This window comes from Rhea americana, unplaced genomic scaffold (assembly GCF_003343005.1).
Source record: "Rhea americana isolate MKP2758 unplaced genomic scaffold, rheAme1 scaffold_411, whole genome shotgun sequence".
In the NCBI taxonomy this organism is placed as follows: domain Eukaryota; kingdom Metazoa; phylum Chordata; class Aves; order Rheiformes; family Rheidae; genus Rhea; species Rhea americana.
The window spans coordinates 44,645-59,696 of record NW_028186548.1 but is presented as its reverse complement, the minus strand read 5'-3'; the positions used below and the strand labels follow the sequence as shown (position 1 = coordinate 59,696).

Genomic DNA, 15,052 nt, shown 5'->3' with positions numbered 1-15,052 from the left:
ACACTGTTTAGCTGACTCCTGCGAAAAAAGAGAAAGTTGGCATCTTGTAAATTAAGCAGCTCTTCCCACTTGCTGCTCGTATGATCTGTACTGCGCTCTGCTAGCACTGGGAGACCTGGATTTGAAAGCATTTGCCTCAAACCTTCTACAGAACCTGAATCCACTTGAGTTGTGAAAGTGCAACGTCTCCAATCGTGTGGGACGCGCAAGGACCCAGCGGCTGTTGCACGGGAATATTAGCCGTTCCGTCATGTCTGTGCTCTGCAAGGAGATGACCTCTTTCAAAAGCAATCAGGAATGGTATAATTAAAGCTTGCTTCAGAGTGGAGCATTTATTCAAACTGCGACGCCTCGGAGGACCCGGTGGCGGGACTGCATGCGGCTTCTGTGCCGCACTGTTGACTTAAATATTTAATAACCTTTCCCGTTTGAGGTCCTTTAAAGCTGTGCAGGAAGGTTCGTGTCTGTGTGAATTTCTAGCGAGCTTTTGTTTTATTCTTTGCAGTTGGGATGCCTGGAGGGCACCTTTTGCTAGGGCAGCATGAAATATTGATCATGAAATAGTTCAGGCAAGTGTGAAGGAGGCCTAGTGGGAGGAGGTGTACTGTGTTACRGCAAGCATGAAATAGTTTTCCGAGGTTTAGTTAGCTGTAGCACTGCTCAAAAAAAAAAAAGAAAATTATATATATATATATAGCACCGGTGTTTAATTTAGAAGGGCTTGGTTTTGTTTTCTGAATTACCTGCATTTATTTGCTTGTTTATAAGTTTAGATCACGTGCTGGGTAGGTTTTCTTCTAAATTCAAAGAGACTGCAGCATCTAGGTCAAACCTAGATTATCCTTTTTTTCCACGGAAGAACGATGAGCGAGGCATTCTCACCGTTCTGGACCCAGCCAACCTAGTCTGCTAGTTTTCCCTGCTTTCTACAGGGCCTGTTTTTTTCTCTTAAAAAAAAATATTTTATGGGAAGTTCTGAGCTTACAAGCAGGCTGCAGATGAGYTCAAAATATTTCGTGTGCTGCAAAGGATTTTCTGCTAAGATGATGGACTTGATCTGTAGAAGGTTTATTTAATCATAGAAATTTTGGAGGAAGCTCACTGAATTTTTAAGCTGACTTTAAAGGCATGTCCAGATCTTCTTTTTTGTTCATTTGACTTTGAATTCATTAAATTTTAAACAAAAACATGGGCATTAAACATACTTCAGGGAAGATTTCAGTATTTCTCATAAGATAAAATATATTATGACTCTTTCTTGGTTTCGATGAATGCTCCGTTTCTTTTTGTGCAAGTCCCTATTTCGGAAGCAACCATAGGAACACTCTAACTAATGTTCAAGAGGTTTTGACTGGATTTCTTGTGCTGTTCAGACCYTTTTCCCCCAACCATTTCCTTTCTCACTACCCGTTCTCCTAGGCTTTTAGTCATCGTTTCGCTTGCACTCTTAATCTGTCTTCACCTGGCACAGAGGAGAAGACAGAGGTGTTGAGAGAAAGAGATGTGGAGAGACTAAAGGTAAGGAGTAGATGGGGAGGAAAGGTTGGAAAAAAGCCTRGAAACTCTACTTTTCTTTCCAATTTTAACTTACCTCTGCTCATAAGTCTCTGCTTTTCTGTTCTTGTTTAAGGTCCCCTTTCCTGTACACGCACACATTGGAGCTGACACCTGCTGCCTGTTATTCCCCTTCCTGTACCCTACCTCTGCCCTGTCTCCTTGGGCAGCTCTTCTTGTGAAGCACCAGCTGTTCCACAGTGTCCTGCACCACGGCTCTTGCTCTCGCTTGGTCGCTCAGCGCTGCRGTAATTGATTGCAAAATCGATTCCTTTGGAGTCTGCTCTTCGCTGTGTTGCTTTGCAAACTGTCAGCAGACAAACTCCTCCCTGAGCTCGGCTTTCCATGGGTTTGTGCTGCACCACTGACATCCCACAGCTGCAACGAACACACTTTTGACCTCTTCACTGCCAGTGCTTTCCGGGCTTCCTCGTCATATCCTCCACTCCTTCCCGTGTGCCCTGCATGCACCTATACCCTCCTCTTCCGCCTGCGATGCTGCCAGATCCTTCTGGTATCCTCTACCAGGTTGGCTTGGCACTCAGTCTCATGTGGCCCTGCCTGGCTAGGAGCTACTCATGTGCTGGTTGGGACTTGGAGATGAAACAAAACAGATGGCTCTTGAGCTTGTTCTGAAGCTTTTCCAACGTTGCCACTCTAATCTGAAGCTCTTTCTACTCTGATGGTGATTTTTCCTGAAAAGATGTAGAGATTTGGGGTCTTCTGTTCCTCTGTCAGATTTGCTTGAAGCTGGCTAGAGATTCAGAAGATATTAGGGCAATCACAGGTGGTCRGAAAGGGGCAGAGTTATCTTTAGTCCCATTTCTCTGACAAACCAGGTAAACCTGAAGTTAAAGCCACAGGAAAGGTGGTAAAGCAATTGTCACTAGTTGTAGAAGGAACGATGCTGGTCATTGGGATTCTCARACTTACTTGGTCTATCCTTGCAAGATTTGCTAGATGCAAGTGCTGAAATACCAGCTTGCTGGCGTGTAACTGTGATTTCAGTTCAARATGAAAGCTGCTCAGCTGATTGCAAGTTTCAGAAAGGCGATGCATGTTAGCTGTTGAATCCTTTCTGAACTGTACATGCAAAAGGTTTGGATAGTATCTTGTTTGGGCACAGAGAGCTGGAAAGAAAGAAGTAGAACTCTGGATGCACAGATCGTCTTTCCACTGTGTTTTTGGCATGCTGATCTCCCCCCCGTTTGGCTCTACGAGTGCCCTCCAKCATACAACAGAAATACAGCTTTTGCAATGTGAGAACCTGTGTATAATATCTATTAAGTGCCATGAAAAACTCAGCCCTGGGAATGTGATTTTTTTTATTATTATTATTTTGCAGTGCTGAATGCTTTTGAGTGATGAACCTAAGGGAGGACGGGAGAATTTGATAGGTAGTGATCTCTCAATATTTAAGTATCAGAAGGGTATGTGTTGGTAGCATCCTTGTTGGACTGTCATGCAGCTCTAACCCGCTAGCTCACAGCTACATGATGCTGAGTTTATCAAGTGGCTGCTGACCGAGGACTTTGTTGTTTTGACAGCTTGCTCTTGTTTGTAGGTTTGAAGGGTCCATGTTGCTGGAAGAGGCTGCTAGACCATCAGGCAGTCTGCTTGCCTTGGCAGTCCCAACATTACTGCCTTAAGCAGAGCTGAGCCCTGGCTTTGAAGGCAAGGGGGGGAAAAAAAAAAMCCACAAAACACACACACCACCAAAGCCAGGAAAACAATTCATTTAAACTGGTGCCCTGTTCCCTGGGAGAAGATTTTTTCCATCTTTGCCTTGTTACTTGTGGTATTTGGGAGGAGCTGCTATTTTGGCTATTAGATAGGTCCTTGCTATGATTGAGGTTGTGCAGTTATGACAACTTGATTTGAGGACATGCTTTTCATTAATARTTTACTGTTTGCTGTAGCCAAGGGGCATGCCTCGGTGGGATAATTGGATTTGGAAGGCTAGTGTTTGTAGCAATTGTGGCAGTTCTTGCTGTGAAGCCAATTTCTGCAGCGATGCAGCTGATACAACATCGGGGCAATCTGTTACAGTGCCCTTGTTCCAYGGATGTCTGACTGGTGTCAAAAAATAGCAAAATAAAGTAACCATGGCAAAAGAGACCTCGAGAGCAAGTAAATAAAATTAAGACTTTGTTCTGTATCTAAAAACAAAACAAAATCCTTTTGAGAAGAACTGACGGATCAAGTGGTGCTCTACAAAGTCCTCCCTAGCTTACGCGAATTTGCTGTGCAAGTTCTTTCCAGAAGGCTGTAGAGCTGCTACCTGGAACCCTTTGTTCTTCATTACAGTTCCTATTAAAAGATAAGAAGCTGAATAGCAGATTTTTGCCCAGTTTTCCCTTATCTTACGGCTTACTGTCCATGTATTTCTTGCAGATATATTTTGTGACACTTCAGTCTGTGTTTAAATATCTCAAGACATTTTAGAYATAGACACAAATCAGGTGATGCTTCAGTGGTCTTTCGATGCTCAATTATTCCATCCTAGTTGCTGACTGAGTCAAATTCATAGTGTTTCTGAATCTAAGATGCACTCGGACATGAACATCCTAGGTTTCAATAAGCATTAGATACGTTAAAGAAATAAATAGACTATATTTCCACATCACTCATCAGAACAGTGGATCCTGGCACTGGCTGGCATCAGGGRTTGTTAGGGAGCAAGTTGCCCTCAGTCATCTTACATGTGTAGCTTGTTCCCCTGCTTGCTTACTTGTTTGCTTCATTTCTTGCATTTTGATGTCCAAGATAAATTCCTTTCTCCTCTCCCACTCCCTCTTCCTAGCAACAATGTGCAACACACAGTTGATGAGTGCACTGTGCTTCATCTGCCTCTCAGCCATATGTGACTTAGAAGCTGCAATTTGGCCTTCATCATGTTAAATATTCGACAGAAYGGGATAGGGTGTGGGATGACTTAATATTATTTCAGGGACTGTCARGGACTGGTTGCTATGTTGGAAGAAAGTGTTAAACGTGGCAAACTCTCAGTGTTTGTCACACTAAAATGCAAGTGAGAGGTGGATTGTCTCGGCCTTACTGTCTAACGTTTGGGTGGCTTGATGTAGGGTCTTGACTCTTTTGGCATGCCAGAACACAAATGTGCTTTAGAGGATGTTAAACGTGCCAGTGAAGCAATGGGTGCTAAAGCAACTTCTCAGGCTCTGTCCRAGCTAGGTGGATCATATGTGTTATGAACAAGAAAAGTCCTATAGGGACTACAGGGGCAGTGAGGCTGAAGGAGAACGAGGAGTAGTTACTCTGAAAGAGGCTGGAGGAAAACATGCTCCGTCTTTGAATTTTGATGCACAGGGAAGAGCGCCTCCTCACATCTGCTTTACTTCTTGCTACGTATAGCTTATCTCAGCCTTATATCAAGATTATCAGTAAAATTGTCAGGAGAACCTTTGACATTGGCTTCATAAAGCAAATRTTTTGGAAAATGCCTCAGATAATTGATTAGTTCTTCTGTAGATAGAAGGCTTGATGTGCATCAATGGGGCTGTAGGATGTTTCTCAAGGGGGGAATAAACTCTCCAGCAGAGCCCGAGGTGAAGCACTCTCCGTATGTAGGAAGCTCGTTATCCTTCCAGCTTAATTCTACGAGGAAACAAAAATAGTCTTCATCGTGGTGGATCATACTAGAGGGGAACTGCAGTCGTTCACAATTTTKTKGGGAACATGCACGTTAGCTTGAGARTGCTCAGGTGAATATGTATTTTTTCCGGTTGTGGGATAGAAACAGCACAACATGCCCAGTTGGGCTGCATGTTGCCATGCTTCATCGTGTAGAGAAATTGCTCTTCAGCTGAGGCAGGAGTTGATACCAGTGCTCAGGCAGTCAGCCCGCGCGATGTCCCAGCGTGCRTATTTGCATGGCATTTTGCAGATGGCATTCATATAGCAAGTTTGCTTACTTTTCAGCACACGGCTAGAACAGCCATTTTGCTAAACTATTTTCAAAGCAATCTTACTCTTTTAATCAGAGTTAAAGTTGTTTCTAAATCCACAGGTAATCACAGTGTCTGTTCAGAGATGTTTTAACTGGGTTTGATTGGCACGGAAAAGTCGCTTCCTTTCAACTTCCTAACGTATTTCTGCATTTTAGCAGTCCAGAAAATTTCCAGAAAATGTGGTCAGAAAATTTCCCTGCTTTGAATTGCTCAAACTGTCTTCTCCACTGACTCYTAGGTTTGGAGGGGTACTTTGGCCCGCCTGCGCTATAAGAGGACACGGGCTGCCCTCACAATACTCAAGTATTACCGCCACTACAAAGTGAAGTCCTACATTCATGAAGTTGCCCGACGCTTTCAAAATGTGAGGTCAATGAAGGATTATGGCAAGCATGTGCAATGGCCCACTCCACCAAAAGTGCTGCGCCGGTTTGAAGAAGCCCTTCAGACAATTTACCACAGGTAGGAAGAAACTCTTTTGTCTTTCCAGTCAAGCCTAGAAGGGTGAACAGCCATCCCTTGTTTCAGAAAAATAACTGAAGAACATTAGCCTGGCTTCAGAGATGAAGATGTTGGTGACCTCTGTACCCTTGACCATGCAAATAATCATTTTATTTCTAAGGTCTAGTTGAGATGGACATTACGTTTCCTTCCTTGGCCCATCTTGCCTTTTTTGATTTGTCTTAAAAGAAAGGACCAGCTGATGTTGTGCAGCGGGTAAGAGAAAAGGAGTCCTCTTGACTCCCTCAAGACTTCTTATAGTAAAGSAGTACTTTTCTGCAGTAGTGATGTTCCACTATTCACCATATTCTATCTGCAAAAGAGATGTTCAATGCATTTATTACAATTTCCTAATATCTTAAAAACTAGTGACTTTTTCCTCTGGTAAGTCTGGTATTGTAGACAAAGTAATTATAATTGCAATTTGGAAAGTAACTATAAAAATGGTGACTTATGAAGCAGTTACAGAGCAGGAGAAACGCTGGCTGGTGAGGCTGGAGATGTCCAGTCCAGCCACCTGCTTGAAGCAGGACTACCACTAGCACTAGATCAGGTCAGCCTTGTTTTTCTTTTCCAGCTGCATCTTGAAGACCATCTGTAACCTCTCTGGGCAGAGAGTCTCATTCTCTGAATATGCTGAATTATCCTAACTACAAACTTTTAGTTGCTCGGCGCCTTCATAGCATTAATCCTTGAGAACTGATATTGTTGCTGAAGGCTGGTTCACGGTGTGAAGTATTGGATGGGTTATTGTGTTTCATGTTACGGTTGGTTGAGCTTTCAATTGCAGGGCCAATTTTTGCTATTAAAGGAGAACGATGTTGTAAATGAGCCAAGACTTGGACAAGCAAAAACTTTATTGCAAACAGATGTGCCAGCAGTAGACTTCTGGATGGTAGGGAATGTTTGGGGGRTTGGTATTTGGGGGGAAAAAGTGTTCTTGTATACCAGTCAAATCTCTTGGTAGCCAGAGATGGTATGTTACTTCAAAGTGATGCTGAAATTTCCAGTTTTACAAAGGCAATTGAAAAACTTCTTTTCTTCCTGACCTTTGTAGTCTAGAAGTGTCCTAGCTGGCCTGATTTGGCAGAAGGAGCCCTTATAATATGTGGTATAGACTGTGGCGGTGATTCAGAGATAATTTTTTTTTTTTAACAGGTGGAGGGCAAGTGAACTCATCCGGAGCATCCCACCAAAAGACCTACCTCAGCTGAGGGCAAAGGTTGCTGCCATGGAAGTGCTGAAGGGCCACAGAGCTGATATTGGCCTACAAAGAGCATGGGAAGGGAATTACATCGCACTGGTGAGTGCAAGTGCAGTGATCGATGCAAACAAAAAGGAGAAGCTGCCAGTGGCTGCAGTTTAGGACACCAGAAGGATCAGAATTTGAAAAAAATGTCTGTGGCTTTCTTGGGATGGAGAAATACTTTCAAGGTTCCTCAGGAAGTGGGTTTGTATAGTTTCAGAGAGTTTTTGACTTCTACTCTACTAAGTGCAGTTTTTCTAAATACTGAGCAGAGYTTGAGCATTGCCATCAACTTTAAATGGTGATGAGTAATTCCATCAACTGTCTCCTCAAGTGGCTTAAGCTAGGAGGGAAGTCAGTGTAAAGATAAAATTAAGGGGCGTTAAGAAGTAGCATAAAGGCAAAATTCTCTTTTAAGGAGGATGCAGTACCTCGTCTTACTCTGTCCCTCCTTTAGGTATTTTCTTTTGTGAAGTTTTTTTTGAAAGCACAAAATACTCCAGATGTTCAGCAGCTGCTCTACCAGGCAGACTGGAGGAGGTCTCCAGACTGGAAGAGGTCTCCAGACTAGGTGGTACAGCTACAGTTCTATCAGGCCTGGCATGACGTAATGCAATTGCTTTGGTAAGCGAGAAGAATTATGTGCCTGTGCTTTCTCTTTCAGAGACCAGATAACCCTCAGACCACAGGCTCTTTCACCCCTGTTGCCAATGAGCTGAAACGGAAGGACAAGTACATGAAAGTCCTCTTCTCGTGTCACGTCCGCAAGGTAACCARCATGTGTGTGGCTGTCTGTAGAGACGTGAAGCTGGGTTGGGGAATCTTCTCCTGGCTGAGGTGAAATTTTGTGGAGCAGAAGGCACAAAGGTAGTGCTGGAGATGCATTAACAGGTGGGAGTTCAAAGCAGTTGTATTTCAAGGAAAAATATCCATGATTTTTTGACTGATAGGTAACTCTGAACCTGTGGCACCAAAGGATGCTCTGTTTCTAGGGGCTTCTGTGGCCTCTTCATTTTGGAGGCATGAAGAAATTTGCTTGATCCTGCGCAACTGGTTTGCATCTGACTTTTTTCATAGCAGATTGCTTTTTGTTAATTTGGTTGGAAGCTTTTAAGGGCTAATTAAAAAAATGTGCTCGTATAAATTTTTATGGGTAGTTTGTAATGATCAAGATTACGCTGTTTTTAAATGCTTGTCAGGAGGCGATATTTTGAATTTTACAAAACTAGTAGACGAAAACAAATTAAATGGCAGGCCTGGAACCTAGTTTTCCAGCATTTTAAGCAGTTGTGTATTCTTTTTAYGTCTAAAACTGTCCCATTGCAGTTAGTCTCCATTGTGCCAGAAATGAAGTTTGTGCATAATATTTGTTAGTTTGTGAAGCTTGCAAATATTATATTTAGCAGTACCAACAACGTTCATTTTGCAACATAAAATCTCGCTTTATAACAAAACTGCTTTGCTAGTGGTAACACTGTAAATTATTTATACAACGGTAAGTGATTTGTATGTATAAAAATAGAAATCTCCTATTGCTTTCTGAACAAACGTATTTCAGTGGAATATTCGATTGCTTTCAGCACGTTCTCTTTTAGAGGGTGGTTTGCTAATTGAATGAGTGGTTTGAGTGAATATAGGTTTATATTGTTAGGATTAAAGGAGGATGGTGTGGTCTGAATCCAGACCTCCTCTTTAGAATTTTGTAGGACTTTGTCTGGAGTCCCTGTTACAGAAGTGYGTATACAGGAGAATTTTGCCCCATTTTTTTTTCACTTGAGGCTGAAAACAAAAGAATTCATGTTTCGTATTGATGGAAAAAGACTTTCTGTGACTGTGGTCTAGTGACTTGAGGATTAGGAKTGTAGTCTTACTGTGTCTGTCATTAAAATCACTATTCTAATTTGTTTAATAACTACTTTATTGAAACTTTCTGTTRAATTTAAGTTGTATTTGCTGTTTCTAGCTAAACTGGAATAATTGTAAAAATACAGTATTCGATCCTTAAAGATGTGACTGCAGGAACTGCCACCTTGAATACGAACGGAATGGTGGTGGAGGTGAGGGGAATTATTCCGTGTGTGCGTAATACTATGTATGCACAAGGTGGGATTTGGGGAATTTGGTTTTGCTCACTGTTACACAACTTTTAAGCTTTTAAACCCTGACGTTTCTCTCGCATGCGCCTGGTTCAGCTTTAAAGGACAACGTGATGACAAGGGCAGGGTCTGAACCGCAGATCCGTACCTCCTCCTGCTTACTTGCTGGAAAAGCCCGTTTTCACCCAAGGTTTGTTGCATTCGTATCCCATCACTCTGGCGATAGTAAAAGCAGTCTGCAGGCAGAGTAGGTGTTGCCTGTTATAAAATAGATTCCTTCCTGAACCTGAARGGTTGCTTACAGAGGTGAAGAAAGCTTTTGCTGATCACACGTGCTTTCAAAAGTACGGTTATACGTACCCCTACGAGCAGGAGGGGGCCAAGGTAACGCAAGGTAACCTGCGTTTGCTGGCAAAGCCACTGGTGGTGGATCAGCTGGAGCGTTCTTAAGGATCCACGTTAGAAAATATAGCTTGATTTAGTGAAAGTGCAGCCTCTACTTTTGGGAAAGGATGGCCTTAAAGAAGCTAATAGAAGCCCCTCGCAGGCGAATGTTGGTTAKCAGGATAAAAATCAGTTCAGCGTTGCTATTGAGGGCAAGACTGCACCTTTATCAGCTCTTCAACAGTGTCTGTAAAACTGGCAATTTCAGTACTTCTCTGGGTTTAAAATCAAAAGGAAATGACCCCTTTCAAATCCATGTTTAGTAGTACTTTTTTTTTTTTCTTTTGCGTTGATCAGTTTGTTTTCCCTCTTCCTTCTTGTATGGACAAGAAATGAATGTCCTAGCAAGCCTGAAGCGAACAAAGATGAGAAGGTAATCCTAACTTTGAAAGTCAGAAGCACAAAATTTTCCCCATTTCGAAATTTACCATTTCACRTTTCAACCTTCACTTCTATAGGTAATCTATTGCATCTTATATTTGATTATCAAATTGGCGGAGTAAGCATGAGTGAAAGCTATAGTAAATTCTATAGTAGATGAGCAACTTTGTGCCTTAACTAGATGAACACAGTGTTTACCCTCGAAACGATTTTAAGCTATCTTTCACTATTTCACATAAAACAATTTATATCCTTTCTAAGCTGCCTTTTTAAAACTAGAGAACTTATCTTGTCAAAGACACAGGCTGTAGCATCCTACCTCTAACACAAAGAGTAATTCCAATTACTGCAGTATGAGACTSAGCTTTCAGTGCTGTGGGACAGCGAGAATTTCTTCTCATTCCCACTTTTTAATTCCAGTTCATAAAGCCCATTCCTCTTAGTTTTATCCTCCTGTAGCTCTCCCATATAACACCATGTTACCTGCACRAGTGTAGCAATTTGGTGTTAGCCCATGCAAGCTGTAGTAATGCTCAGAGCTTTTGAAAGGGAATTATTCTCGCTGCGGGGAAGTTATGCTAAACCTGGCTTGCTGCGGTTGCCAAACTGTCTGGTTGTTTCTAAGCTGAAACGTGGCTTGTGCGATGCTGTAGCAGGGAAGCGAAAAATGAAAATGTGAATAATTATTAGGTGGTTTTATTGCTTCCCTTAAATGAGATGCTTTAAGAATGCATCGATCCATAAAGTTACTCAAGTTCATTTTTAGCACGTTTTCATGATTTCAGCTTGTTTGGGGGTTTCTCGAGCAAACTGCGTAGTTGCTACCTCTAGGTGGTCCCTACATCGAGCAAAAGGGTGTTCCTGTAGCAAGAGAGCTCTTCGAGCTGAGATGGCTGTTTAATTTCTGGAGCTGCATCAGACCTGTCTTCGGTAGCTCTGAGCAAGTTTCAGCATCTTCATTCCACCGCACGCGTGAGGCGGGTTTYGACTTCCAGCAGCTATGCTGGCTGTCAGCTCTTAAAAAAAAATCAGATAATTGCACTCTGCGCTGCTTTCTTTGGATAGAAATGACATTCAAAGGATAAGTACAGGACGACTCAAATAGACACCAGTTAAGCGCAGAGCTCATGTATTTAAAAACCGTGTATGTATAAAAGCTAGCTGTTGTGAAGGAAACACTGTAAGATATTTGCTAACCATTAAGTGCTTTGAGAGAGATTTTATTTTTTATTTTTTAGCTGATGATTGACATTGCTGTGGTGAAGTCAAGGAAGTAATAACAACTCTCAACAGCCAGGGACCTGCTCTTGAAGTACCGATAACTGCTGTTAAAGTTTTCTTTAGCTTGAGTGTGTGGAGCCTTAATATCAACAGCTTGAACTGAATAATAGTTAAGTGAATCTATTTGGGCCATAACTTTTATAGTTCTTTTTTTAGAAGGTATGTGAAGAGACTTTGAAGTCTCGCTGATGGCATATGCATGCGCTTGCTTTCCTGCAGTAAGTGTAGGTAGAAGCAGGTCGCTTCTGCCTATGGAAAAATACATCTTTTTTGAGCATTTCCATGCTCTTTATTTTTTCAAAGGAAACTTTCAGGCTTTTTGCCTTGGGAAACCAAATGCATATTTCATGCATGCCGTCAGATTTTTATTTTTTTCATCACCTAGGAAACAACAGTTTCTCCCTTTATAGAATAAGGCTTTTCTTCCTGTTTACTGCCTTGTCCTCTGTGGCACCAAGCCTCCTTGAAARGACCATCTCTTCCAAAGTGCAATGCCCTCCCCCCCACTATAGTGCTTAGGATCCTCTAGCACAGATCTGGGAAGCTCTTTTTGAGGGTTTTCTGCTAAAGACCGAGACCTTCCTTTTCCCCCATTAGCCACTCGGAAAGCTAAATTAAGACCGACTCGCATTTGGATCAGCAAAGATATAAATAAAAAAAAGCCCAGAAGGTGCAGAGAACACAATGCTGGGAAGGACTGTTCACTGTGAGGGTATAAACTGTATCTGAGAACATAAGGCCTGTCTCTACTCCTACAAAATCAAAAGAATAACGGCATTTGCTAGTTGTCTGAATTTTTTCTGGGCATGTTTCCGCAGGTGACAGCACCCCGTTAGGAAGGGCTGATTTTACTTCTAAAAACGCAGCGTACGTTATTTACAGGAATGCTCATAGATGCATCAGACACCTTGAAGCAAAGTGATTGCCTAGAAAGAATTGGGAAGGACRTGAACTCGAGAGCAGCCAGAATCGGCTTGCTCTGCGAGATACTCTGCTGTGCTTCCCCACCGGTGTGTCTCTCTAGCCGTTCAGTTGAATTTATTGTTCGGTGCAAACACTAAAACCGGTAGGTAAAAACAAGAAAGAAGCGGAATTGGAAACACACTTGCAGACCAATTTTCTATTGCCTTGCAAAATCTGGGCACGCTTCCCATTCCTGCTTTCTGGGCAGCCGCTGCCAGACCTTCTGCCGAGAGGGTTTCCGTATAGCACTGGTTACTTTGCTCTCTAAGGTCTGCTGTGTTTTGTTAGCGTGGGCTCTGTGCTGGAAATGGGAAAAAGGCAGCAGGGTTCTCCAGCGCGTGGGGTTGGCGACGGAGTTGTGGGCCCTGGGGAAGGAGAGGAAGGGCGTCGTGGGTGGGAGATGGATGCRTCAGGAGGGATCATGGCAATAAGCAGGTGTCATTGTGAGACTCTTTAAGTTAAAATATTGAGAAATCAGGGCCATACAGCAGCAAATTTGAGATCTGTGTGGGGCAGATCACAACCACAACTGCCGGTCTGACAAACTGAAGAAGCCTCCTTGTCTCTAGTAGCTTTGGCTTAAACTCTCAAGATATGGAGTGTGATTTCTCTTCCAGAAAGAGTCCTGTGGCAGTGAGCTCCACAGCCAAATTATGGTTTGTGGAGTCCGTTATGTTACTGGGCTCAAATGGCTCAACGGGGAACACCACACACTGCTAACCTACTTTCTCTAGACCATTCAGTGTTTCATAGCCTTTATTTTTTTTTCCATTTATCTGCTTCCTAAAATAATTCCAGTCATTCAGCATCTCTTCCTGTGAGATTTTCTGGGCCATAGTTGTTCGCTTTACCTTCTCTGAACCCATCCTCCAATATCCTTTACATTCTGCATCCTAGTGCTTCACACCATAATCTGCGTGAGACTGTGGCAGCCATGCTCTAGTTGTCCATGCTGGTCTTTAATGCATGCTAACATCTAGTTTGTTTGCAACCACCTTGCATGTTTGTGCCAAGATCTATCCAATGCTGTCTACAATCATCTTCCATTACTTTTTCTGCATTGATTTTAGTTAGTTTAAAGGTATTGTGTATTCCTCCTCCAATTTGCATTGCGTTGTCTTTATCTGCAGCCTGTTGACTGAGCGGATTCAAGTTCTTCACTTGTCTGTCGACTTCACCTAAGAAAATCCAATTTATGTTCATTTGCCTCRTTGCATCTCACCCGTTGTCTGCCCTTCTCAGCTGGTTAATAAATATCTCTGTGATACACCAGCGTTACTGGTTTTTAGCCCTGGTGAAGAATACTTTCTACTTTGTGTCCTACTTTCCCACTTGCTTTTGATAAAACTTTTCATCTTGCTTCATGACTATTTAGTACCTAGCCTCTTGGGGCCGGGCCTGGGAAAGTCTGGATTGCGTCAGACTGGTTCTCCTTTCGCGCGGCATCTCTTTGACGAACAAATTGTAACGGCGTGAGACGTGTTTCCTCTGTAGCAACCCCGCTCGCTGGAGCCAAACGGTATTAGCAGCCTCGAAGAATATTTGAGAAGAGCTGAGGCAGAGGTGGGGGGAACTCAGATGCTCCGTCTTTACAAAGCAGATGTGAAAGGAGGCATGATACCAGGGTATAAAACCTTCCTCYGGAGAGAATATCAGAGTGTTTCTTGCAGTAGCATGATCTTCCCCCTTCCCCCCTATCCCCAAACAGTTACACCGATCCCAGAAGGTACCAAAAACTGGTTTCTTGGCTTTTTTCTTCCTGGATCTTTCCCAGATCAGATGTTGTCATCAAGGTACAACGTTTAGTATCTTGTAGCCTTTGAGGGAGTACATTTTTAGTGAACAGTTGCTTATCTTTGCAAGTAGTTTTCCAGCGATGGCCTATCTGACAGCATTTTTGAAGATTTAAGGTGTTGATTTTTCTGGGACTGGAGGAATGCTCTTGCTGGAGACATTACTTTGACTCATTAACTGGTTCTTAAATAGCGTGTCTTCCTGTATGTAGAAATAGCATACGTGGATTGAAGCAATACTTAGACGTGGTGTTTTGTGCTTGATTGTGTTCGAAGGTACTTGCTGCTTTTAGAATGCCTGSGAGTTCACATGCTGCTATTTTCCCTCAGTTAATTTTTAAGCTCATCAGAACTATTAAATATAACTGATTTTTTTTAAAAAAAGAGGTATTTTCCTTGTGCTCAAGCCCTCCTTGCATACTGTGGTTAGGACTGCTGGTGTTGGCTTTTATTGCCCTTTTYCTCTGCTTTCTGGTTATGCAAACAGTATCCCAGTTGGGTGGTGTTTTGAGTTCAGCTTGAAGTGCCCCAACTTCTTGACTATGCCTAAGATTTTTCCATGAGATTTGGGAAATATATATTCAGGTAATCTCTGCTGCTTTTGACAGCTAGTGAGATTACACATGATAATGTAGTGATTTGCTTCAGCAGGTAACTAATGGCTCTTTACTGAATTATAGTGTGTGTCTATAATTGGTCTTTAATTTAAAAGTCTAGAGCCCAATGGCAGTATTAAGGTATTAATGTTTCCCAGTGGCAACACTAAGCTGTATTTGCTGAACTATTAGCAACTGTCAGAATAGTTCAGAGAATGTGAAGTGT

The 15,052-nt window shown here is 42.5% G+C and overlaps 1 protein-coding gene across 1 annotated transcript in view; it reads left to right on the top strand.

The window, feature by feature from the left end:
• Positions 1 to 15,052, top strand: part of MYO1D (myosin ID) — a gene marked incomplete at its 5' end in the record, with an annotated part of 107,000 nt that overhangs the window by 55,095 nt on the left and 36,853 nt on the right. The window contains 3 exons of the mRNA XM_085314795.1: positions 5,764 to 5,987; positions 7,185 to 7,329; positions 7,937 to 8,041. Coding sequence (XP_085170921.1) covers positions 5,764 to 5,987; positions 7,185 to 7,329; positions 7,937 to 8,041 — 474 coding nt within the window. The remainder of the gene's footprint in view (positions 1 to 5,763; positions 5,988 to 7,184; positions 7,330 to 7,936; positions 8,042 to 15,052) is intronic.